Source organism: Triticum urartu, chromosome 4A, assembly GCF_056163025.1.
Source record: "Triticum urartu cultivar PI428250 chromosome 4A, HENAU_Tu73, whole genome shotgun sequence".
NCBI lineage: Eukaryota > Viridiplantae > Streptophyta > Magnoliopsida > Poales > Poaceae > Triticum > Triticum urartu.
In genome coordinates this window covers 545,667,910-545,695,349 of record NC_141876.1, presented here as the reverse complement: position 1 = coordinate 545,695,349, position 27,440 = coordinate 545,667,910, and the positions used below count along the sequence as shown (strand labels likewise).

General features: G+C 42.5%; 1 protein-coding gene across 1 annotated transcript; it reads left to right on the top strand.

Annotated features, from left to right (window-relative positions):
• The first annotated feature begins 2,133 nt into the window (after nt 1–2,133).
• LOC125552658 (cell division cycle protein 48 homolog) lies at nt 2,134–6,646 on the top strand. Its single transcript, XM_048716288.2, has 9 exons — nt 2,134–2,347; nt 2,450–2,612; nt 3,280–3,508; nt 4,018–4,784; nt 4,887–5,108; nt 5,194–5,265; nt 5,353–5,634; nt 5,734–6,093; nt 6,220–6,646. Exons 1-9 carry the CDS (start codon nt 2,304–2,306, stop codon nt 6,520–6,522), a joined length of 2,442 nt encoding a protein of 813 aa, XP_048572245.2. The 5' UTR covers nt 2,134–2,303; the 3' UTR covers nt 6,523–6,646.
• Nucleotides 6,647–27,440: the final 20,794 nt, after the last annotated feature.

Sequence of the window (27,440 nt, the reverse complement as noted above, 5' to 3'; positions counted from 1 at the left end):
ACTAAAGTTGTGTTTCCTGCAATGGAAAGGTTAGGCATGGAGAGAATTCAGTTCATGTTGTATATCAAGTGTGCCAGTTACCTTGTATCATGATTATATTGTTTGATTTGTTTATTCAATATGTGAATCACCCTAAGGTCATGGAACTCCTCCTCACGGGATTACGTTCCATTCTAGGGTCCTTCTTCGCCATTGCCATAGAGTGGTCGTCTCCACGATTAAGGTCCTTAGACCGGAACCAAGCATTAAGTTTAATGGATCACTGTTATCTCATATTGTCTTCGGTCCTCATAGATGTCTCCACCTATCACGTCAGAGGTCGCAGATTTCCTAAACAATATGTGTTAGCTGTGTAGGTCTTGAGATAATGGTGCGTGTGCCCTTAAACTGGACAAAACACATAGAGTTCACCACAGTATAACAACTTACTAGATAGATCATAAGATTACAAACATAAATGACGTCATATAGATCAAGCACAAATGAATCCTACCACTCACCTACATCTCCCACGCCTAGGGGGAACTACTCATGCATCATAAGAGAATAACCAATCATCTTGGATAATGAACCAACGTGAACCATATCAATAACAACAAGGAAGATCCACAATGAAATGAATGATAATGAACCAACATGAACCATATCAATAACAAAAGGAAGATCCACAATGAAATGAATGATTCAAACAACCTTGACTCCAGATGAGTATGAATAGAGTTTACAAGTCGTTCTTACAACTTGGAATTCCTCTTACAATAGTGAAGGGTGAAAATGATGGTGGAGATGAAAGGACCAAAACTAAGAAGATCTTTGGTGGTTCTCCGGATCCCTTCTCTCTCTGTTCTGGTTGCGGTGGCGGCGGCTAGGGTTCTCTGATGTCCTCTCTCCCTTCACGGAAGTGTCTTGTATAGATGTGGTGGAGCTACTAGTGCCTCATACGACCATCCATGCGAGCGGGTGCGCTCGCATGGAAGGTCATCTTTTGTTCTGTCTTGCTTAATGGCTTGGCCTTCAACATGAAAGTTGCTCCATTTGACTTGATTTGGCGTGATTCTTGGTCTCCTTCCTACCAAACAATGAAAAAAAGAAATTTATTCTCTTTTGAAGGATTAGCGTTATAAATAATCGAGAAGCGGTATGAGTCTGGTGAAAACCAAGTAAAAACACTTTGCGAATACTTGTAAATTATCAAGCCATGGATAAACACATTAGAAAATATCATCATACATGATTGCCTCTAGGGCATATCTCCAATAGAAGTGTACCATGCCATTCAAGATTTGGATAAGCATGGAGATCTTCAAAGAGATCTCATCAATGAGTGGTGGGTATAGAATGGACAACAAAACCACTAGTTTCATCTATATGTTTCATGTCACGTGTGATGAACTTTGTGTTAAGTTTGATGAAGTTGGTGTAGACTTTTTATGTTAAAGATTGATTGACCATGTAATAATTAAGTATTACTATTTGTGTTTTGGATTCATTTCAAATGTGTTTGATATTATTCATAGCTGAAAAACTTCCCGGCTGTCATCGACAAGGTCAGGCTGGCCCCAGTATGAGAGCGGCGACAGCGACATGTCGGCGGCTCGTTCTGGCGGCAACAATGGTCGTTCGGTGGTTCATGGACTATTTTTTATTATGTTTGAGGTGTTTTGTACCTCCGCTGAATCTTTATAATATATCTAATCCTTTTCGCAAAAATAAGAAACTTCAAATACACCAAACGACAGTTTTGTGAGCACCAGTTTTACATCATCTCTTGCGAGAGAAAAAATTTCAGATGCCCTAATAAAACTTCTTTTGAATGCCTTATTATACATTATCTCTTTCTTTTTTTGCGGGAGTTATTATACATCATCTTGGAGATGCTCTCAAGATTACCAAACTTGTCAACCGAGATCATCTCCCTCCCATCCATCCGATCGCCATCACCCAACCAACCACTGTTTCCTCGCGCACACACGAGACGACCACGCCTTCCAGAGCCTTCCGGCGCGGCCCGCGCGACCCAGGCCCGGAGCCGTCACAGAGCCCGCCAGGCGGGCCCCGGGCGTCCCGGACCCGCACGTCATGGCGTCCGTGTACAACTCCCGCACCGGAGCCCGAGTCGCCGAGGGGAGAAAATCCCAAACCCCTCCGCGCACGAAAGAAGCTATAAATAATGGCGAAGTAATCCCCTCTCTCTCGCCCACCTCCTTCACTTCCCAAGGCGGAACGAAGGATATCCGCAACCCCCCGCAGCAGCAGCCCCGCCGAGAGACCTAGCGGCGCCGGCGAACCCCGGATCCGCCCGCATGGCCGCCCCGACGCCGCAGGGCGAGGCCTCCTCCTCCGATCCGTAAGATCCCGCGCCGATCTAGGGCTCCTCGGTTCTCCTGCGCTTTCCGATCTGGCCGATTGTTTTGCTGATTTTTCGTTTTTGTTGTTGGGGCGGCCGCAGCAAGTCGAAGAAGGACTACTCGACGGCGATTCTAGAGCGGAAGAAGTCCCCTAACCGCCTCGTCGTCGACGAGGCCACCAACGATGACAACTCCGTCGTCGCCCTCCACCCCGACACCATGGAGAAGCTCCAGCTCTTCCGCGGCGACACGGTCCTTCTTAAGGTACGCGCCACATCCCAGGGCCTCGGTTGTTTCTAATCACTTCCTCTTAGTGTATTATTTACTTAGCTGCTTCTCTACTGGCCAGACAGAGTTTAAGGTGTGGTTGGCCACACTGCTTTACTTACTGGGGTCTGGATAGCTGCATATATCTAGTATGTATCTTAGCTGGTTGATGCGATTAGGTTGCTTAATTAATACCAATGGATTTGGAGTTAATAACTGTGGACTCCTGGGAGTTAAAAGCTTTCTCCTTTATGCACTAGTATTTCCTAAGCACTACAGTACCATTGCGTGATGTAATTGAGGTACCCCCTGTTTGGAATATGGTAATATATTGATTGATGTGTATTTTTGTTTACCATGGACACCGCAATGTGTACTGCAGTTGGTATTTTTATAATCATAACCTTCTATGATTCTGTGGGGCAAGATGTACTCCCTCCATTCCAAATTACTCGTCGCAGAAATGGATGTATCTAGAACTAAAACACATCTAGATACATCCATACCTGCGACAAGTAATTCGGAACGGAGGGAGTAGATTGGAACATGTTTGAAGTTTGGATGCTTCTCTGTATTGGCGCTATATGATAATTATTATTATTTTAGCAGCGAGCTACTAGTTCTTCATTCATGCCTCCTGACATTTAGGATCACTGTCTTACAGGGTAAGAAAAGGAAGGACACAATCTGCATTGTGCTTGCAGATGACACTTGTGAGGAGCCAAAGATCAGAATGAACAAGACCGTCAGGAAGAACTTGAGAGTGCGACTTGGTGACGTGGTGTCTGTTCACCAATGCCCTGATGTCAAATACGGGAAGCGGGTGCACACACTTCCTATCGATGACACAGTAGAAGGCATTACTGGAAACTTGTTTGACGCGTTCTTGAAACGTGAGATTTCTTTATCACTTTAATATTCTCCCTATCTTTTGTCATGACCTAAGTTAGTTAACCTCCAGTGCTTAGCATATCATCTGGGTTTTTCTGGTGTGCTGTTCACAACTTTGTTTATACAGTCTTTTAAAGCCAACACCTTTGTTTATAAGTGTAAACGGATAGTGTTTTTCCCCATGATATAGTATTTGTGTCTACCCTGAACTATCTTCATTGAAATAAAGAAATCCATTGTACCTATGCTACACTTTTTTGACGCTGCTACCGATAAGAAACCTTGAAATGCCTTGCCATATTTTGTTGGGATGATCTACAATCTGCTATCCACTGAACTATTATCATGATACATTAATTCACTGTACCTTATGCTACACTTAAACTAGAATATAAGAATCCATGGTATGCCTTTGTTTTGTTGGGATGATCTACTGTCTACAATCTGCTATCCTTACTTCGTTGCATCCAAGAACCTTTCACTAATATTGTCTTTGTCTTATGCTTTTCAGCATACTTCCTTGAAGCTTACCGTCCTTTGAGAAAGGGAGACCTTTTCCTTGTGAGGGGTGGTATGAGAAGTGTGGAGTTCAAGGTTATTGAGACTGACCCGGCAGAGTATTGCATTGTTGCACCAGACACTGAGATCTTCTGTGATGGTGAGCCTGTTAAGAGGGAGGATGAGGAGAGGCTTGATGATGTTGGCTACGATGATGTAGGTGGAGTCAGGAAGCAAATGGCCCAGATCAGAGAACTGGTTGAACTCCCACTGCGTCACCCTCAACTTTTCAAGTCTATCGGCGTGAAGCCTCCAAAGGGCATATTGCTGTTTGGACCACCTGGCTCTGGGAAGACCCTTATTGCAAGGGCTGTTGCCAATGAGACGGGTGCGTTCTTCTTTCTGATTAATGGCCCAGAAATTATGTCCAAGTTAGCAGGAGAAAGCGAGAGCAATCTCAGGAAGGCATTTGAAGAAGCAGAGAAGAATGCACCATCAATCATCTTCATTGATGAGATTGATTCAATAGCCCCGAAGAGAGAGAAGACCAATGGAGAAGTTGAAAGGCGTATTGTTTCACAGCTGTTGACTCTTATGGATGGGCTTAAATCCCGTGCACATGTTATTGTCATGGGTGCTACAAACCGCCCAAACAGTATTGATCCTGCCCTCAGAAGATTTGGTAGGTTTGACCGCGAGATCGACATTGGAGTCCCTGATGAAGTTGGGCGCCTTGAGGTTCTCAGGATTCACACCAAAAACATGAAGTTGGCTGAAGATGTAAGTGATCTTCATTAATAATCCTTGAATGCAATATCTTTCTGGGTGATTGCTCAATTTGATGAAATCGTTTCTTGATTGACATTGCTAATTGTATTGCAGGTGGAACTGGAACATATTTCAAGGGATACTCATGGGTATGTTGGTGCTGATCTTGCTGCTCTTTGCACCGAGGCTGCTCTCCAATGCATTCGTGAGAAGATGGATATTATTGATCTTGAGGACGAGACAATAGATGCTGAGATACTCAACTCTATGGCTGTGACAAATGACCATTTCAAGACCGCCCTGACGACAAGCAACCCGTCTGCTCTCCGTGAAACTGTGAGCATCTCTTTGACTTTATTTGACAATTTTGTTTTGTATATGCATGTTTTGTAGAGCTCACCTTTTATCTTCTGAAAATCAGGTTGTTGAAGTTCCCAATGTTTCTTGGGAAGATATTGGTGGGCTGGAGAATGTCAAAAGGGAGTTGCAGGAGGTATTTTGCTGCTGTTATGTTTATCTCTATTCTTAAATTTGCTGTGTTCTAGCTGTAGGTTGTATAACAAAAATGAAATTCTTGCAGACTGTTCAATACCCTGTGGAGCATCCGGAGAAATTTGAGAAGTTTGGCATGTCTCCTTCCAAGGGTGTTTTGTTCTATGGCCCTCCTGGTTGTGGTAAAACCTTATTGGCCAAGGCAATTGCAAATGAGTGCCAGGCTAACTTCATCAGTATCAAGGGGCCTGAGCTGCTTACCATGTGGTTTGGTGAGAGTGAGGCCAATGTGCGTGAGATTTTCGACAAGGCTAGGGGGTCAGCACCATGTGTGCTCTTCTTTGATGAGCTTGACTCTATTGCTACCCAGGTCAGTCATTCTCTGTGTGTGTGTGTGTGTGTGTGTGTGAATTTGTGTGAGTTTTTTCTTTGTATTTCATAATGGCTGATAACAATGACCATATTACAGAGAGGAAGCAGCAGTGGGGATGCTGGAGGTGCTGCTGATAGAGTGCTGAACCAGCTGCTGACTGAGATGGATGGCATGAATGCTAAGAAAACCGTCTTCATCATTGGTGCTACCAACAGGCCAGACATCATAGACCCTGCCCTGCTTAGGCCAGGGCGTCTTGATCAGCTTATTTACATCCCTCTTCCTGATGTCGAGTCAAGGCACCAGATCTTCAAAGCTTGCCTCAGAAAGTCTCCTTTGGCCAAGGATATTGATCTGAGTGCTCTTGCCAAGTACACTCAAGGGTTCAGCGGTGCTGATATCACTGAAATTTGCCAGCGTGCTTGCAAGTATGCCATCAGGGAGAACATCGAGAAGGTACCAGTAATTTCTATTAATTGATGTGCAGTAGGACTAGCAAATCAATCCTTTTGAATCTCTTAATTTTCTGGCATACAACCCTCTTGTTTTATACCTGTGGTCTAATGGAACTTGTCCTTCCAGGACATCGAGAGGGATAGGCGGAGGAAGGACAACCCTGAAGCCATGGAGGAGGACGATGTTGATGAGGTTGCTGAGATCAGGGCTGCCCACTTCGAGGAGTCGATGAAGTATGCGCGCCGGAGCGTGAGCGACGCCGACATCCGCAAGTACCAGGCCTTTGCCCAGACTCTGCAGCAGTCTCGTGGATTCGGCAGCGAGTTCCGTTTCCCTGATCAGCAGGCTGCGGGCGCTTCCTCTGCCGCTGCGGCCGACCCTTTTGCTTCCGCTGCTGCAGCAGCTGACGATGATGATTTATATAGCTAAATCCTTTCGCGTTCGTAGATGTTGTGCTCCGGTACGCAGTACACGGAAAAACTATGTTCTTAAGTTAATATTGTGATGCACAGTTAATCGTTCTGCCCGTTATTTCCAGCTTTATCTTTTTTTCTGTGATGTTGCTTTGAGTAGCTTTGCATTTGTCATGCCGTGTTCATGTGCGCTGAAAATAGTGCTTGAGATTATTGGATGGGGACGCCTCTTTTGATCATGCGCCTCTTGATTTATACTCTCTGCAGTAGAATTATTTGTCGACATATAGGATATGATTTTGGACGACGATGTTGACCAGTTAGTGTCGTTGCATCTCGTCGACAAATTTGAAGTGGGCCTGAAGATAAAACGCCACGAATTGATGGTTGTCCGGTTTTGCATTCTATGCAACCAAGCTCTCAGCCACAACTACTTGCTGGCGTACCGACATATCCGGCTCGTCTTCTTTTGTTCGCACCGTTGAAGCTTGCAAGTAAAATTGTTGTTTCTTCACTCGCTGGAGGAATGCTGCCGGTTTGCTTGTTCATACCAAAAAATATCAGCGACAATGCGAGTGATTGCATGTCATTCTGGACGACAACATCAATGAGTATCTTCGCATTGAAGAAGATACCACCCTCAAATGTGTGCAGGTGTAGATACCACCCTCAAATGTATGCAGGTGTTTGGGAAGATATTGATCCAGAGTAACTTCAAGGTCCAAATAAGGAGGGCACAGAGAAGTTGATGGCGATGAATGAAGCAAGAGGATGGCCAGCGATGCTTGGAAGTGTGGATTGCATGCATTGGAGGTGGAAGAACTGGCCGGTGGCTTGGGCAAGGTAATACACCGCCACAAACGTAAACCAACTATTGTGCTCGAAGCCGTGGCTTCACACGACTTTGTGGATTTGGCATTGTTTCTTTGGATTGCTAGGGTCTTTCAATCATATCACTATGTTGCGTCGATATCATCTTTTTGCTCAGGTAGCTAGTGGAAAAGCTCCGGCTTGCAACTATATCGTCAATGGACATGATTATACCATGGGGTATTATCTTGCTGATGGTATTTATCCTCCATGGTCAACATTTGTCAAGACCATAAGTGACCCGAAAAATCAAGAAGCATATTTTTTTTGCCCAAGCACAAGGAGCAAGCCCAAAGGATATTGAAGGGGTATTTGGTGTGTTGCAAGCTCTGCATGTGTAATTCCAGACAACATGATTATTAAGGATGAGAGGGATTTAAAATTAGTTTTACTATGATAATGTTGGTAGCCATGTGAAGCCTGCCACGGACCCGGATGAGATCAATGCATTTCTTGAGATCTATAAAAAGATTGAAAACAATGCGATGCACTACCAGCTCCGTAATGATCTTGTTGAGCATCAATGACAATTGTATGGGAGATAGACTCCCATTTTATTTAATAATTTTATATGTATTTGTGTGTGATTTGAACAACTATTTTCCTGGTGGACCATTTCTTGTTGTATTAATTATTTGAATTTAAACATTTGTTGTAATGAAGATGATTATTGAATTGTGATTTGCATTCCGAACCATTTATAAGTTTGATTTATATTGTGATTTTGTTAAGTTTATATTGTTGAAAATCATGAATTTGCAAAGCTCCGTAAAATTTGTGGTACCGTGAATCGTCCAGTTTTACGGGACGATTTTACATGATCTGTTCCGCAGGAGGCCTCACATTACCACATTTTTATACAGGCAACCCTTATATCAAATTTGCGAGACCGGATTTTAGCGAATCTACTACTATTTATTTCCTTTTTTCTCTTTTGAGAATACATGACTTACTCTACAATGTAATATGAGGGATGATGCACACTAATTTTGTGTTCGTTGTGATGTTAGTATCATGAGTAAAATGCATAGAACCATCACAATAGCGGCATCATTAACGAAAAACCAACACTTTACAATTCGTTGCAAAAACCACGACACCAAAAAATTGACAGTGCCTACAAACACGGATGGAAAATTCTAATGACTTTGATGACATCACTAATTGGTCGGGCCCACCCGTCAGGTTGAGTTGCAGAAAAAGTGCCATGAGGGCGAATTGACTTTGTCTTCCTCCTTGTCCTCGTCCTTCTCCTCCTCCATTTTCTATGTGGCATTACATCTAACACCTCATGGGCATCAACCAACTCCTTTCTCTCTTTCTCCATACATAGTAGATGGCGAAGAAGGTGAGCAGGGAGTCGAGCCAACACTCGCCGGGGGTGCCCGTCGAAAAGACATTGCATGTCTCGTATGGAGTTTTGTACTTGGGTCGCCATCATTGAAGACATCGATCCGGACGTAGGCATGACCCTCACGCTTGAAGTCGACGAGGACCCTCTCATGGTTGTCGCGCTCGGCTTTGATGACAGCCAGGGTCTCACAGAACTCCAATGGCAGGTTGGATAGGGGAGGGCTAGGCTTCTTGTCCCACTTGAGCAACCATTGGATGGAGCTGTTTCGCTGCTCCATCTTCACCACTAGGGAGTTGAGCCAGAACTCACTGTGAGAGCGTCAGAGGACGAGCTAGAAGCTCGAGGCCTTGACGAGCTCGTGAGCCGCCCTTGATGATGACCCACATGAAAAAAAAGAAAATCAGGCCCGTGTGAGGAATAACAGTGCAACACCCAGATCGAATCAAAAAGGAGAAGGGGGCGAGAGAGGGGAGGGGACCTTGTTGGCGAGCTCCATGGCGTCCGTACGTCACAGCTGAGTCGCTGCGAGCTCTGTCCTCTTTGGGCATGCGTGAATGTGGGAAGCAACCGACACGCCCGCCACGTGATGAGGGTGCAGATCAGGAACCACATTGGCGGCGGTGGCGGATAAGGCGACCGCCTGACCTTCTGCTGCTCGACCGGGGAAGTGAGGTAGAAGGGGAGATGGGGTGTGTGTGTGTGGGGGGGGGGGAGGGGTTGCACGCCATTGGTTTATGGCCTTATTTGGTTTTCACCGGGTTTCTATCAATCTTCGGATATTTCTAACACTAATCCTTCAAAAGGGAAGAAAATTTGTTTCTCCATTGTTTGGTAGGAAATATCATATATGAAAGGAAACCAAGGAGAATTACTGAAATCAAGCCAATTGGAGCAACTTCCATGAAGAAACCCAAGTCATTAGGCGGAGTAGACCAAAAGACGGTGTTCCATCGCATGAGCGCCTGTATGGAGTACCAATAGCTCCACCACGTCTATACAAGACACTTTCGTGAAGGGACCTAGGGGAAGAGAGAACCCTAGCCGCCAGCACCTGATACGTCCATTTTGCATCATGTTTTCCTACTGTTATTTGTAGTGTTTTTATTCATTATAACACTTTGTGGAGTGATTCTAATGCCTTTTCTCTGATAATATGCAAGGTTTACACAAAGAGGGAGAATGCCGCCAACTGGAATTCTAGACCAGAAAAAGCTACGTCAGAGATACCTATTTTGCACATCTCCAAGCTGAAATTTCATGAAGAATTATTTTGGAATATATACAAAATATTGGAATAAAGAAATACCAGAGAAGGCCACCCAGGTGCCGGCGCGCCACCCCCTCCAGGCGCGCCCTGGTGGGTAGTGGGGGCCCAGGCCACCTCTGGTGCCCATCTTCTGGTACATAAGGTCTTTTGACCTATAAAAGATAAGGAGAGGACTTTCTGGATGGAGCGCTGCCGTCTCGAGGCGGAACTTGGGCAGGAGCACTTTTGCCCTCCCGCGGAGCGATTCCGCCGGGGGAACTTCCCTCCGGGAGGGGGAAATCGAAGCCATCGTCATCACCAACAACCCTCTCATCTTTGGGAGGCCAATCTTCATCAACATCTTCAACATCACCATATCATCTAAAACCCTAGTTCATCTCTTGTGTTCAATCTTTGTATCGAAACCTCAGATTGGTACGTGTGGTGACTAGTAGTGTTGATTACATCTTGTAGTTGACGCTAGCCGGTTTATTTGGTGAAAGATTATATGATCAGATCCATTATGATATGTATTACTCCTCTGATCTTGAGAACATATATTATTTGTGAGTAGTTGCCCTTGTTCTTGAGGCCACGTGAGAAGTCATGTTGCAAGTAATCATGTGAATTTGATATTCGTTTGATATTTTGATGATGTGTATGTTGTGATTCCCTTAGTGGTGTTATGTGAACGTCGACTACATGACACTTCACCATCTTTGGGACTAAGGGAATGCATTGCGGAGTAGTTATTAGATGATGGGTTGCTAGAGTGACAGAAGTTTAAACCCTAGTTTAATTATGCGCTATTTCGTAAGGGGTTGATTTGGATCCATTTGTTTAATGCTATGGTTAGATTTTATCTTAATTCTTCTTTCGTAGTTGTGGATGCTTGCGAGATGGGTTAATCATAAGTGGGAGGCTTGTTCAAGTAAGAACAACACCCAAGGAACAATCCACCCACATATCAAATTATCAAAGCAGCGAACGTGAACCAAACCAACATGGTGAAAGTGACTAGATGAAATTTCTGTGTGCCCTCAAGAACGCTTTGCTTATTATAAGAGACCGTTCCGGCCTGTCGTTTGCTACAAAAAGGATTGGGCTACCTTGCTGCACTTTTTTTACCGTTACCGTTACTTGCTCGTTACAAATTATCTTGCTATCAAACTACCTATTACTGACAATTTCAGTGCTTGCAGAAATTACCTTGCTAAAAACCGCTTGTCATTTCCTTCTGCTCCTTGTTGGGTTCGACACTCTTACTTATCGAAAGGACTAGGATTGATCCCCTATACTTGTGGGTCATCAAGACTATTTTCTAGCGCCGTTGCCGGGGAGTGAAGCGCTCTTGGTAAGTGGAAATCGATAATGAAAAATTTATATTACATGCTGAAATTTACTTTCACTTGTTACTATGGAAAACCATCCTTTGAGGGGTTTGTTCGGGGTATCTTCACCTCGACCGGAAACACAAAGAGTTTCTCCTCAACCTACTTCACCTACTAAAAATATTAGTTATGAGATTCCTTCGGGTATGATAGAACAACTGCTAGCTAATCCTTATGCAGGAGATGGAACGAAATATCCCGATGTGCACCTAATCTATGTGGATGAAGTTTCTAGATTATTTAAGCTTGCAGGTTTACATGGAGATGAAGTTAAGAAGAAGGGTTCACTTTTTCTTTGGGGGGAAAAGCATTGACATGGTATAGGGTATGTGATGATATTGGAGCTTGGAATTGGAATTTCACCAAAAAAAATTATCCGATGCATTTAGTTCATCGGGATTGGAATTACACACACACACATATAATTTTTGGCCTCGTGAAAGAGAAAGTATCGCTCTAGCTTGGGGGAGGCTTAAATCAATGTTACATTCATGCCCCAATCATGAGTTCTAGAGAGATATTATTATACATAATTTTGATGCTCGGCTTTCTCGTGATGATCAATCCATGCTCGATACTTCTTGTACTGGTTCTTTTATGAAGAAGACTATTGACTTCAGGTGGGATCTTTTGGAAAGTATTAAACACAACTCTGAAGATTGGGAACTCGATGAAGTTAAAGAGTCAGGTATTAAGCTTGAGTTTGATTGTGTTAAATCTTTTATGAACACCGATTCTTTTCACAAGTTTAGCACTAAATATGGACCTGACTTTGAGATAGAAGCCTCCTTTTGTGAATCATTTGCTACTCATGTTGATCTCCCTAAGGAGAAGTGGTTTAAACATCATCCCCCTATTAAAGAAGAAATTAAAGAACCAACTATAGTTAAGGATGAGACTATCATTTACAATGTTGATCATGTTGTTCCTATTGCTTATATTGAAAAACTAGCTTTCCCTGTTAGGATAAAGGAGCATGCTAAAGTCTCAACCGTGGTTAACAAAAGTAATATTAGAGCACCTAGACCCTCTGAACAAATTAAAGTAGAACATTGTATTGCTATGGTTAAAGATCTCTTGGTTGATAATATTGATGGGCATGTTATTTACTTTTGTGATGAAGCTGCTAGAATTGCCAAACCCGACACTAAAGACAAAAATAGACCAGTTGTTGGCATGCCTATTGTCTCAGTTAAAATATTAGATCATTGTTATCATGGCTTATGTGATATGGGTGCTAGTGTTAGTGCCATTCCTTTTACTCTATACCAAGAAATTATGAATGATATTGCACCTGCTGAAATAGAAGATATTGATGTCACTATTAAACTTGCTAATAGAGATACTATCACACCACTTGGGATTGTTAGAGATGTTGAAGTCTTGTGTGGAAAGATAAAATATCCTACTGATTTTCTAGTTCTTGGTTCTCCACAAGATGATTTTTGTCTCGTTATTTTTGGTAGGCCTTTCTTGAACACTGTTAGTGCTAAGATAGATTGCAAGAAAGAAACCGTCAGTGCTAATGTTGGTGATGTGGCTTATGAGTTTAATTTCTCTAAGTTTCGTAGGCTACCTCGTAATAAAGAATTGCCTAGTAAGGATGAAATAATTGGTCTTGCTTCTATTGCCATACCTCCTACTGATTTATTAGAACAATATTTGCTTGACCATGAAAATGATATGCACTTGCATGAAAGAAATGAAATAGATAGGATGTTCTTTGAACAACAACATATTCTCAAACATAACTTTCTTGTTGAAACTCTAGGGGGTCCTCCTCCACCTAAGGGTGATCCTGTGTTTGAATTAAAACAATTACCTGATACTCTGAAATATGCTTATCTAGATCAAAAGAAGATATATCCTGTTATTATTAGTGCTAACTGATGGAAATATGCCCTAGAGGCAATAATAAAATGGTTATTATTATATTTCCTAAATCATGATAAAGTTTTATTATTCATGCTAGAATTGTATTGACCGGAAACTTAAATACATGTGTGGATACATAAACAAATACCGTGTCCCTAGTGAGCCTCTACTAGACTAGCTCATTGATCAAAGATGGTTAAGGTTTCCTAACCATGGACATGAGTTGTCATTTGATAACGGGATCACATCATTAGGAAAATGATGTGATGGACAAGACCCATCCATTATCTTAGCATATTGATCATTCAGTTTATTGCTATTGCTTTCTTAATGTCAAATACATATTCCTTTGAGTATGAGATTATGCAACTCCCGTATACTGGAGGAATACCTTGTGTGCTATCAAACGTCACAACGTAACTGGGTGATCATAAAGATGCTCTATAGGTATCTCCGAAGGTGTTTGTTGAGTTGGCATAGATCGAGATTAGGATTTGTCACTCCGAGTATCAGAGAGGCATCTCTGGGCCCTCTCGGTAATACACATCATAAGATGCCTTACAAGCATAGTAACTAAGAATTTAGTTGCAGGATGATGTATTACATAACGAGTAAAGAGACTTGCCGGTAACGAGATTGAACTAGGTATGAAGATACCGATGATCGAATCTGGGGCAAGTAACATACCGATGGACAAAGGGAATTACGTATGTTGTCATAACAGTTCGATCGATTAAGATCTTCGTAGAATATGTAGGAATCAATATGTGCATCTAGGTTCCGCTATTGGTTATTGACCGGAGAGGTGTCCGGTCATGTCTACATATTTCTCGAACCTGTAGGGTCCGCACGCTTAATGTTCATTGATGATAGTGTTATATGAGTTATATGATTTGGTGGCCGAATGTGTTTGAAGTCCCGGATAAGATCACAGACATGATGAGGAGTCTCAAAATGTTCGAGAGGTAAAGCTTGATATATAGGATGATGGTATTCAGACACCAGAATAGTTTCGGAGTGCATCAGGTAGTCATCGGGTCAGCGGAAGGGGTTCCGGACACCCCCGGTAAGTGTATGGGCCTATTGGGCCAAAGGGGGGGGGGACAGACCAGCCCACTAGGGGGCTGGTGCGCCTCTCCACATGGTTGGCCGGCCCTAGGGGAAGGAAAGGGGAGGGATGGCCCCTCCCGCCTTTCCCTCCTCAGGACAGAAAGGAAGGGCGGGACGCCACCTCCTCCTTCCTTCCTCACGCACTCCAAATAAGGAGAGGGGGCACTTGGGAAGAGACCCCAAGTAAGATTCGGCCTACTTGGGGGCGCCTCCTAGTTGCTCCCTCCCCCCACCTATATATATTATATATATATAGGTAAATTGTTTAGGACACCTAGGTGCCTGGGCACCTAGGCCTGTTATGGTAACTCATATCCAATAGTGCATGGCATACAATTGACAATTAATGGCTTTTCATATTTTGTTTGCATGCACTAGTAACCTAAATAGTTAATGATTTCTTTCCAAAACAAAAATAATCTGAACACTCACACTTGAATGCGTATATACGCACATGTAACAAAGAGAAAACCACGTGTACATGTTTTTTGACCATGATACCAGTTAGTGGGTATTATACCTAATGAAAATATGTACGTTTAGTTTTATACTCGATAAAAATATACACATAAATGTCATAGATTTTAATAAGTACGTGTTGGTGTTATATTCAATAGAAATATACACATACATATACATACCTTAATGTGAATATACACATGAATATACATACCTCGATGTTAATATACACATGAATATGTACGCGTTGGTGTTATACCCAATGAAAATATTCACATAAATATATATAACTCGATGTAAATTTTATTTGAATATAACCATAAATTTCACACCTTTTAATAAGTGGTAAATGTACCCGAGAAACCCACATATACATTTTATTAGACCGCGATACCAGTTAACGAGTATATACCTAATAAAAATATGCACATGTTGCTGTTATACCCAATAAAAAAATGTACGTGTTGGTGTTATACCCAACGAGAATAAATATATGTGTTGGTGTTATACTCGATGAAAATGTGTACGTGTTGGTGTACGTGGTAAAAATGTTGCGTAGTATTTTTCTAATTAATTTATCTTGCATCTATGATGCATGCCAAAAATTATGATAAATAAATAATTACAATTTCCTATCAAGAAGGGATAAATAATGACACGTATTAATTAGACAACCATTATTACTTCCCGCAACAGTAATGCCATGCAAACAAATAGGAAAATAGTAATGCAGGTATGCATGCAAAATTTAAACACATCTTATCAACAAAAACTAGTGTGATCCAACGGCATCTAGGCGAGGAGCCTGGGCACCTAGGTGTCCCAAACTGCCGTCCTATATATATATATATATATATATATATATATATATATATATATATATATATATATATATATATGGGAGGGGGGGCGCCTAGCACACCTAGTATATTATCTTAGCCGTGTGCGGTGCCCCCTCCACCGTTTACACACCCGGTCATATTTTCGTAGTGCTTAGGCGAAGCCCTGCAGAGATAGCTTCACTATCACCGTCACCACGCCATCATACTGCCAGAACTCATCCACTACCTCGTCGTCTTGCTCGATCAAGAAGGCGAAGGACGTCATCGAGCTGAACGCGTGTTGAACGCAGAGGTGCCGTACGTTTGGTGCTCGATCGGTTGGAACGCGAAGAAGTTTGACTACATCAACCACGTTGTCAAACGCTTCCGCTTACGGTCTACGAGGGTACATAGACACACTCCCCCTTTCGTCGCTACGCACCTATTTGATAGATCTTGCGTGTGCGTAGAATTTTTTTGTTTTCCATGCAACATTTCCCAACACTTACCTTATAGTGCATGAAGATAAAAGATTATTGAAAACTTCGAGGAAGCACCGTGCATCTATTGGATATACTCTTGATGATCTTAAGGGCATTAGTCCCACTATCTATCAACACAAGATCAATATGGAACCTGATGCTAAGCCCGTTGTTGATCATCAAATACGATTAAATCCTAAGATGAAGGAAGTGGTACGTACTGAAATATTAAAGCTTCTGAAAGCAGGTATAATCTACCCCATAGCTGATAGTAGATGGGTAAGTCATGTTCATTGTGTTCCTAAAAAGGGAGGTATTACTGTTGTTCCTAATGACAAAAATGAACTTATTCCACAAACAATAGTGACTGGCTATAGAATGGTAATTGATTTTAGAAAATTAAATAAAGCTACTAGGAAAGATCATTACCATCTGCCTTTCATTGATCAAATGTTAGAAAGACTATCTAAGCACACATAATTTTGCTTTCTTGATGGATATTCTCGTTTCTCTCAAATACCTATATCACAGCCTGATCAAGAGAAAACGACCTTTACTTGCCCTTTTGGAACTTATGCTTATAGACGTATGCCTTTTGGTTTATGCAATGCACTCTGACTTTTGTGAAAAGATTGTTGAGGTTTTCATAGATGATTTTTCCATTTATGGAACTTCTTTTGATGATTGCTTAAGCAACCTTGATCGAGTTTTGCAGAGATGTGAACAAACTAATCTTGTATTGAATTGGGAGAAGTGCCACTTTGTCGTGAATGAAGGTATTGTCTTGGGGCATAAAATTTCTGAATGAGGTATTGCGGTGGATAAAGCTAAGGTTGATGCAATTGAGAAATGCCATGTCCTAAAGACATTAAAGATATTCATAGTTTCCTTGGTCATGATGGTTTTTATAGGAGGTTTATTAAAGACTTCTCTAAAATTTCTAGGACTCTTACTAATCTTTTACAAAAGGATGTTCCATTTGTTTTTTATGATGATTGTGTAGAAGCCTTTGAAACACTTAAGAAAGCCTTAACTTCTGCACCTATTGTTCAACCACCTGATTGGAACTTGCCTTTTGAAATTATGTGTGATGCTAGTGATTTTTTGTTGGTGCTCTTCTAGGACAAAGAGTTGATAAGAAATTAAATGTTATCCATTATGCTAGCAAAACTTTAGACAGTGCAATTATGCTATTACTGAAAAAGAATTTTTAGCTGTTGTGTTTGCTTGTGATAAATTCAGATCTTACATAGTTGATTCTAAAGTAATTGTTCACACCGATCATGCTGCTATTAAATATCTTATGGAAAAGAAAGATGCTAAACGTAGACTCATTAGGTGGGTTCTTTTGCTACGAGAATTTGATTTACACATCACAGATAGGAAGGGAGCTGAGAACCCTTGTTGTTTTTTGTCGCTAATTTCTTTATCCTAACAATCTTTCTGAGTTTCTTGATTTGATTAATATTCATGGACAACTCATTTCCCCATATGAAAAAGGGTCAAACAGTGGGTCAAAACCTATGACAGCAGGACCTACATGTGCGAGACCAAATTGTTAACAACCAAAATATTAGAATGGTTCCTGCAATTGCACAATAATGTGCTATTAGAGAACGGACCATGCACGTGCTAACCTCGATTGTAAACCTCAGTGCTTCCCATTGTTTCCCTGCAACACATATAAGGTAATTAGTCACTAGGTTAAGTAAGGGTTCGCATGCTATCAGTAAAATATGTTGATGAAAAATAAGCACAATGCAGATTCATCATATTAATTCAAGCCACACGGAAAACCCATTTACCCAAACCAAGCATGATTAAGAACTAGGAAATATAGCACTTGTATATGTTTCTCATGTATTAAGTGCAGCCAAATTCGATTTATTCCTCACATGCACAACAATACAAAATTCTACCTGCGGCAATTGGACATCGCATTGTAGAATTGAACCAAGCAGTTAACTAAACACCACAACAAATGAACCAAACTTTAACTGAGCACCACATTGCACAATATAACATACTCCTAATAGAAGATCAGACAGTTAACCAAACAGTTAACTACAACCAATTGTAGCAATTGTATTTGTTTCTCATGTATTTACTATAGCCAAATTCAATTTATTCCTCACATGGTATACAATAATAGAATGCACCCACAACTATTGAACATCGCATTGCAGAATTGAACCAAACAGTTAACTAAACACCACTACACAAATGAACCAAATGTTAACTGAGCACCACATTGCACAATGTATAACCAAACCAAGCATGCTTGACAACTTGGAAATATAGCAATTGTATTCGTTTCTCATGTATTTTGTAAAGATAAATTCGATTTATTTCTCACATGGAAGACAATACAAAATTGCAGCCTGAAGAATTGAATATCACATTTGCAGAATTGAACCAAACAATTAACTGAAGATGACAACTAATTAACAAAACAGTTAATAAGTGAGCACCACACTGCACGACATATAAAACATATACACTAGAGCAACAGATTGCATGGTAAAATTAGATAGCATAATTCACTAGAATTTGTGAAGGAAAGGCAGGAGTAGCACGCGCAATGGGTAAACCGAGCATGCTTAATCGGCATAGCTAGCAAATGGCAAGGTGCTCCTCCAAGATCCGGGGGTCGGCACGAATGGCAGCCATCGCGACCTCATCCGCGCGTGTGGCTGCGATTTGCTTCATCGCTGCCAAATGCTCCTTGAGATCCTGGATATACGGCGTGCACCATGGATTAGGGCGACACTTATTTGGTGGAGGGGTCGGTGATTTGGGTGGAAGGTGTCACGCTCGCGCCGGTGGTCGGGGCATGTGGAATGTGGAAGGAGGAGGAGGATGGGGGTCGGGTGTGGATTACCTACCTAGATAGACGAGGCCGAGCAGCGTGAAGGAGGGTCGCCAACGAGGAGGCGGCACTACAAGCAAGGACTGAAGGTTTCAACTTGGAAAGGAAGGTGGAAACAGGGGAAATGTGGCTTTTGGTAAGGGGGCGGGAAGGGAAGGTAGATATGAAGGAAATATGCCCTAGAGGCAATAATAAAGTTATTATTTATTTCCTTATATCATGATAAATGTTTATTTTTCATGCTAGAATTGTATTAACCGGAAACATAATACATGTGTGAATACATAGACAAACAAAGTGTCACTAGTATGCCTCTACTTGACTAGCTCGTTAATCAAAGATGGTTATGTTTCCAAACCATGAACAATGAGTTGTTATTTGATTAACGGGATCACATCATTAGGTGAATGATCTGATTGACATGACCCATTCCATTAGCTTAGCACCCGATCGTTTAGTATGTTGCTATTGCTTTCTTCATGACTTATACATGTTCCTATGACTATGAGATTATGCAACTCCCGTTTGCCAGAGGAACACTTTGTGTGCTACCAAACGTCACAACGTAACTGGGTGATTATAAAGGAGCTCTACAGGTGTCTCCAAAGGTAAATGTTGGGTTGGCGTATTTCGAGATTAGGATTTGTCACTCCGATTGTCGGAGAGGTATCTCTGGGCCCTCTCGGTAATGCACATCACTTAAAGCCTTGCAAGCATTGCAACTAATGAGTTAGTTGCGGGATGATGTATTACAGAACGAGTAAAGAGACTTGTCGGTAACGAGATTGAACTAGGTATTGGAATACCGACGATCGAATCTCGGGCAAGTAACATACCGATGACAAAGGGAACAACGTATGTTGTTATGCGGTCTGACCGATAAAGATCTTCGTAGAATATGTAGGAGCCAATATGGGCATCCAGGTCCCGCTATTGGTTATTGACCGGAGGCATGTCTTGGTCATGTCTACATTGTTCTCGAACCCGTAGGGTCCGCACGCTTAAGGTTACGATGACAGTTACATTATGAGTTTATGCATTTTGATGTACCGAAGGTTGTTCGGAGTCCCGGATGTGATCACGGACATGACGAGGAGTCTCGAAATAGTCGATACATAAATATTGATATATTGGAAGCCTATTTTTGGATATCGGAAGTGTTCCGGGTGAAATCGGGATTTTACCGGAGTAACGGGAGGTTACCGGAACCCCCCGGGAGCTAAATGGGCCATGATGGGCCTTAGTGGAAAAGAGAAGAGGCAGCCCTACATGGGCCGTGCGCCCCTCCCCTCCCTTGGTCCGAATAGGACAAGGAGAGGGGGCCGGCCTCTCTCTCTCTCTTTTTCCCCCTCCGCGAATCCTATTCCAACTAGGATTGGGGGGAGAATCCTACTCCCAGAGGGAGTAGGACTCTCCTGGCGCGCCCTCCTTGGCCGGCCGCCTCCCCCCTTTTGTTCCTTTATATACTGAGGCAGAGGCACCCTAGAGACACACAAGTTGATCCACGTGATCTATTCCTTAGCCGTGTGCGGCGCCCCCAGCCACCATAGTCCTCGATAATATTGTAGCGGTGCTTAGGCGAAGCCCTGCAGCAGTAGTACATCAAGATCGTCACCACGCCGTTGTGCTGACGGAACTCTTCCCTGACACTTTGCTGGATCGGAGTCCGGGGATCGTCATCGAGCTGAACGTGTGCTAAAACTCGGAGGTGCTGTAGTTTCGGTGCTTGATCGGTCGGGCCGTGAAGACGTACGACTACATCAACCAAACGCTTCCGTTGTCGATCTACAAGGTATGTAGATCACACTCTCCCCTCTCGTTGCTATGCATCACCATGATCTTGCGTGTGCGTAGGAATTTTTTTGAAATTACTACGTTCCCCAACAGTGGCATCCGAGCCTAGGTTTTATATGTTGATGTTATATGCACGAGTAGAACACAAGTGAGTTGTGGGCGATATAAGTCATACTGCTTACCAGCATGTCATGCTTTGGTTCGGCGGTATTGTTGGATGAAGCGGCCCAGACCGACATTACGCATATGCTTATGCGAGACCGGTTCTCCCGACGTGCTTTGCACAGAGGTGGCTTGTGGGTGACAGTTTCTCCAACTTTAGTTGAACCAAGTGTGGCTACGCCCGGTCCTTGCGAAGGTTAAAACAGCACCAACTTGACAAACTATCGTTGTGGTTTTGATGCGTAGGTAAGATTTGTTCTTGCTTAAGCCCGTAGCAGCCACGTAAAACTTGCAACAACAAAGTAGAGGACGTCTAACTTGTTTTTGCAGGGCATGTTGTGATGTGATATGGTCAAGACATGATGCTGAATTTTATTGTATGAGATGATCATGTTTTGTAACCGAGTTATCGGCAACCGGCAGGAGCCATATGGTTGTCGCTTTATTGTATGCAATGCAATCGCGATGTAATGCTTTACTTTATCACTGAACGGTAGCGATAGTCGTGGAAGCACAAGCTTGGCGAGTCGACAACGATGCTACGATGGAGATCAAGGTGGCACGCCGGTGACGATGGTGATCACGACGGTGCTTCGGAGATGAAGATCACAAGCACAAGATGATGATGGCCATATCATATCACTTATATTGATTGCATGTGATGTTTATCTTTTATGCATCTTATCTTGCTTTGATTGACGGTAGCATTATAAGATGATCTCTCACTAATTATCAAGAAGTGTTCTCCCTGAGTATGCACCGTTGCGAAAGTTCTTCGTGCTGAGACACCACGTGATGATCGGGTGTGATAGGCTCTATGTTCAAATACAATGGGTGCAAAACAGTTGCACACGCGGAATACTCAGGTTATACTTGACGAGCCAAGCATATACAGATATGGCCTCGGAACACGGAGAAAGGTCGAGCATGAATCATATAGTAGATATGATCAACATAATGATGTTCACCAATGAAACTACTCCATCTCACGTGATGATCGGACATGGTTTAGTTGATTTGGATCATGTAATCACTTAGAGGATTAGAGGGATGTCTATCTAAGTGGGAGTTCTTTAAGTAAATTAACTGAACTTAAATTTATCATGAAACTTAGTACCTGATAAGTATCTTGCTTGTTTATGCTTGTTTGTAGATAGATGGCTCGTGCTGTTGTTCCGTTGAATTTTAAATGCGTTCCTTGAGAAAGCAAAGTTGAAAGATGATGGTAGCAATTACACGGACTGGGTCCGTAACTTGAGGATTATCCTCATTGCTGCACAGAAGAATTACATCCTGGAAGCACCGCTGGGTGCCAGGCCTGCTGCAGGAGCAACGCCGGATGTTATGAACGTCTGGCAGAGCAAAGCTGATGACTACTCGATAGTTTAGTGTGCCATGCTTTACGGCTTAGAATCGGGACTTCAACGACGTTTTGAACGTCATGGAGCATATGAGATGTTCCAGGAGTTGAAGTTAATATTTCAAGCAAATGCCCGGATTGAGAGATATGAAGTCTCCAATAAGTTCTATAGCTGCAAGATGGAGGAGAACAGTTCTGTCAGTGAGCATGTACTCAAAATGTCTGGGTATAATAATCACTTGATTCAATTGGGAGTTAATCTTCCAGATGATTGCGTCATTGACAGAATTCTCCAATCACTGCCACCAAGCTACAAGAGCTTCGTGATGAACTATAATATGCAAGGGATGAACAAGACTACTCCCGAGCTCTTCGCAATGCTAAAACCTACGGAGGTAGAAATCAAGAAGGAGCATCAAGTGTTGATGGTCAACAAGACCACTAGTTTCAAGAAAAAGGGCAAAGGGAAGAAGAAGGGGAACTTCAAAAAGAACAGCAAGCAAGTTGCTACTCAAGAGAAGAAACCCAAACCTGGACCTAAGCCTGAAACTGAGTGCTTCTATTGCAAGCAGACTGGTCACTGGAAGCGGAACTGCCCCAAGTATTTGGCGGATAAGAAGGATGGCAAGGTGAACAAAGGTATATGTGATATACATGTTATTGATGTGTACCTTACCAATGCTCGCAGTAGCACCTGGGTATTTGATACTGGTTCTGTTGCTAATATTTGCAACTCGAAACAGGGACTACGGATCAAGCGAAGATTGGCTAAGGACGAGGTGATGATGCGCGTGGGAAACGGTCCAAAGTCGATGTGATCGCAGTCGGCACGCTACCTCTACATCTACCTTCGGGATTAATATTAGACCTAAATAATTTTTATTTGGTGCCAGCGTTAAGCATGAACATTATATCTGGATCTTGTTTGATGCGAGACGGTTATTCATTAAAATCTGAGAATAATGGTTGTTCTATTTATATGAGTAATATTTTTTATGGTCATGCACCCTTGAAGAGTGGTCTATTCTTGTTGAATCTCGATGGTAGTAACACACATATTCATAATGTTGAAACCAAAAGATGCAGAGTTGATAATGATAGTGCAACATATTTGTGGCACTGCCGTTTAGGTCATATCGGTGTGAAGCGCATGAAGAAACTCCATACTGATGGACTTTTGGAACCACTTGATTATGAATCACTTGTTACTTGCGAACCGTGCCTCATGGGAAAGATGACCAAAACACCGTTCTCCGGTACTATGGAGAGAGCAACAGATTTGTTGGAAATCATACATACAGATGTATGTGGTCCGATGAATATTGAGGCTCGTGGCGGATATCGTTATTTTCTCACCTTCACAGATGACTTAAGCAGATATGGGTATATCTACTTAATGAAACATAAGTCTGAAACGTTTGAAAAGTTCAAAGAATTTCAGAGTGAAGTTGAAAATCATCGTAACAAGAAAATAAAGTTTCTACGATCTGATCGTGGAGGAGAATATTTGAGTTACGAGTTTGGTGTAAATTTGAAAAATTGTGGAATGGTTTCGCAACTCACGCCACCCGGAACACCACAGCGTAATGGTGTGTCCGAATGTCGTAATCATACTTTACTAGATATGGTGCGATCTATGATGTCTCTTACTGATTTACCGCTATCGTTTTGGGGATACGCTCTAGAGACAGCTGCATTCACGTTAAATAGGGCACCATCAAAATCCGTTGAGACGACGCCTTATGAACTGTGGTTTGGCAAGAAACCAAAGTTGTCGTTTCTAAAAGTTTGGGGCTGCGATGCTTATGTGAAAAAGCTTCAACCTGATAAGCTCGAACCCAAATCGGAGAAATGTGTCTTCAGAGGATATCCAAAGGAGACTATTGGATACACCTTCTATCACAGATCCGAAGGCAAGACTTTTGTTGCTAAATTCAGAAACTTTCTGGAGAAGGAGTTTCTCTTGAAAGTAGTGAGTGGGAGGAAAGTAGAACTTGATGAGGTAACTGTACCTACTCCCTTATTGGAAAGTAGTACATCACAGAAAACTGTTTCTGCGACACCTACACCAGTTAGCGAGGAAGCTAATGATGATGATCATGAAACTTCAGAACAAGATACTACTGAACCTCGTAGATCAACCAGAGTAAGATCCGCGCCAGAGTGGTACGATAATCCTGTTCTGGAAGTCATGCTACTAGATCATGATGAACCTACAAACTATGAAGAAGCGATGGTGAGCCCAGATTCCGCAAAGTGGCTTGAAGCCATGAAATCTGAGATGGGATCCATATATGAGAACAAAGTATGGACTTTGGTTGACTTGCCCGATGATCGGCAAGCAATTGAGAATAAATGGATCTTCAAGAAGAAGACTGACGCTGACGGTAATATTACTGTCTACAAAGCTCGACTTGTCGCAAAAGGTTTTCGGCAAGTTCAAGGGATTGACTACGATGAGACCTTCTCACTCGTAGCGATGCTTAAGTCTGTCCGAATCATGTTAGCAATTGCCGCATTTTATGATTATGAAATTTGGCAGATGGATGTCAAAACTGCATTCCTGAATGGATTTCTGGAAGAAGAGTTGTATATGATGCAACCAGAAGGTTTTGTCGATCCAAAGGGAGCTAACAAAGTGTGCAAGCTCCAGCGATCCATTTATGGACTGGTGCAAGCCTCTCGGAGTTGGAATAAACGTTTTGATAGTGTGATCAAAGCATTTGGTTTTATACAGACTTTTGGAGAAGCCTGTATTTACAAGAAAGTGAGTGGGAGCTCTGTAGCATTTCTGATATTATATGTGGATGACATATTACTAATTGGAAATGATGTAGAATTTCTGGATAGCATAAAGGGATACTTGAATAAGAGTTTTTCAATGAAAGACCTCGGTGAAGCTGCTTACATATTAGGCATTAAGATATATAGAGATAGATCAAGACGCTTAATTGGACTTTCACAAACCTCGTACCTTGACAAAATTTTGAAAAAGTTCAAAATGGATCAAGCAAAGAAAGGATTCTTGCCTGTGTTACAAGGTGTGAAGTTGAGTAAGACTCAATGCCCGACCACTGTAGAAGATAGAGAGAATATGAAAAATGTTCCCTATGCATCAGCCATAGGATCTATCATGTATGCAATGCTGTGTACCAGACCTGATGTGTGCCTTGCTATAAGTCTAGCAGGGAGGTACCAAAGTAATCTAGGAGTGGATCACTGGACAGCGGTCAAGAACATCCTGAAATACTTGAAAAGGACTAAGGATATGTTTCTCATATATGGAGGTGACAAAGAACTCATCGTAAGAGGTTACGTTGATGCAAGCTTTGACACTGATCCGGACGATTCTAAATCGCAAACCGGATACGTGTTTACATTAAACGGTGGAGCTGTCAGTTGGTGCAGTTCTAAACAAAGCGTTGTAGCGGGATCTACATGTGAAGCGGAGTACATAGCTGCTTCGGAAGCAGCAAATGAAGGAGTCTAGATGAAGGAGTTCATATCCGATCTAGGTGTCATACCTAGTGCATCGGGTCCAATGAAAATCTTTTGTGACAATACTGGTGCAATTGCCTTGGCAAAGGAATCCAGATTTCACAAGAGAACCAAGCACATCAAGAGACGCTTCAATTCCATCCGGGATCTAGTCCAGGTGGGAGACATAGAGATTTGCAAGATACATACGGATCTGAATATTGCAGACCCGTTGACTAAGCCTCTTCCACGAGCAAAACATGATCAACACCAAGGCTCCATGGGTGTTAGAATCATTACTGGGTAATCTAGATTATTGACTCTGGTGCAAGTGGGAGACTGAAGGAAATATGCCCTAGAGGCAATAATAAAGTTATTATTTATTTCCTTATATCATGATAAATGTTTATTTTTCATGCTAGAATTGTATTAATCGGAAACATAATACATGTATGAATACATAGACAAACAAAGTGTCACTAGTATGCCTCTACTTGACTAGCTCGTTAATCAAAGATGGTTATGTTTCCAAACCATGAACAATGAGTTGTTATTTGATTAACGGGATCACATCATTAAGTGAATGATCTGATTGACATGACCCATTCCATTAGCTTAGCACCCGATCGTTTAGTATGTTGCTATTGCTTTCTTCATGACTTATACATGTTCCTATGACTATGAGATTATGCAACTCCCGTTTGCCAGAGGAACACTTTGTGTGCTACCAAACGTCACAACGTAACTGGGTGATTATAAAGGAGCTCTACAGGTGTCTCCAAAGGTAAATGTTGGGTTGGCGTATTTCGAGATTAGGATTTGTCACTCCGATTGTCGGAGAGGTATCTCTGGGCCCTCTCGGTAGTGCACATCACTTAAAGCCTTGCAAGCATTGCAACTAATGAGTTAGTTGCGGGATGATGTATTACAGAATGAGTAAAGAGACTTGCCGGTAACGAGATTGAACTAGGTATTGGAATACCGACGATCGAATCTCGGGCAAGTAACATACCGATGACAAAGGGAACAACGTATGTTGTTATGCGGTCTGACCGATAAAGATCTTCGTAGAATATGTAGGAGCCAATATGGGCATCCCGGTCCCGCTATTGGTTATTGACCGGAGGCGTGTCTCGGTCATGTCTACATTGTTCTCGAACCCGTAGGGTCCGCACGCTTAAGGTTACGATGACAGTTACATTATGAGTTTATGCATTTTGATGTACCGAAGGTTGTTCGGAGTCCCGGATGTGATCACGGACATGACGAGGAGTCTCGAAATGGTCGAGACATAAATATTGATATATTGGAAGCCTATGTTTGGATATCAGAAGTGTTCCGGGTGAAATCGGGATTTTACCGGAGTACCGGGAGGTTACCGGAACCCCCCGGGAGCTAAATGGGCCATGATGGGCCTTAGTGGAAAAGAGAAGAGGCAGCCCTACATGGGCCGCGCGCCCCTCCCCTCCCTTGGTCCGAATAGGACAAGGAGAGGGGGCCGGCCTCTCTCTCTCTCTTTTCCCCCCTCCGCGAATCCTATTCCGACTAGGATTGGGGGGAGAATCCTACTCCCAGAGGGAGTAGGACTCTCCTGGCGCGCCCTCCTTGGCCGGCCGCCTCCCCCCTTTTGGTCCTTTATATACTGAGGCAGAGGCACCCTAGAG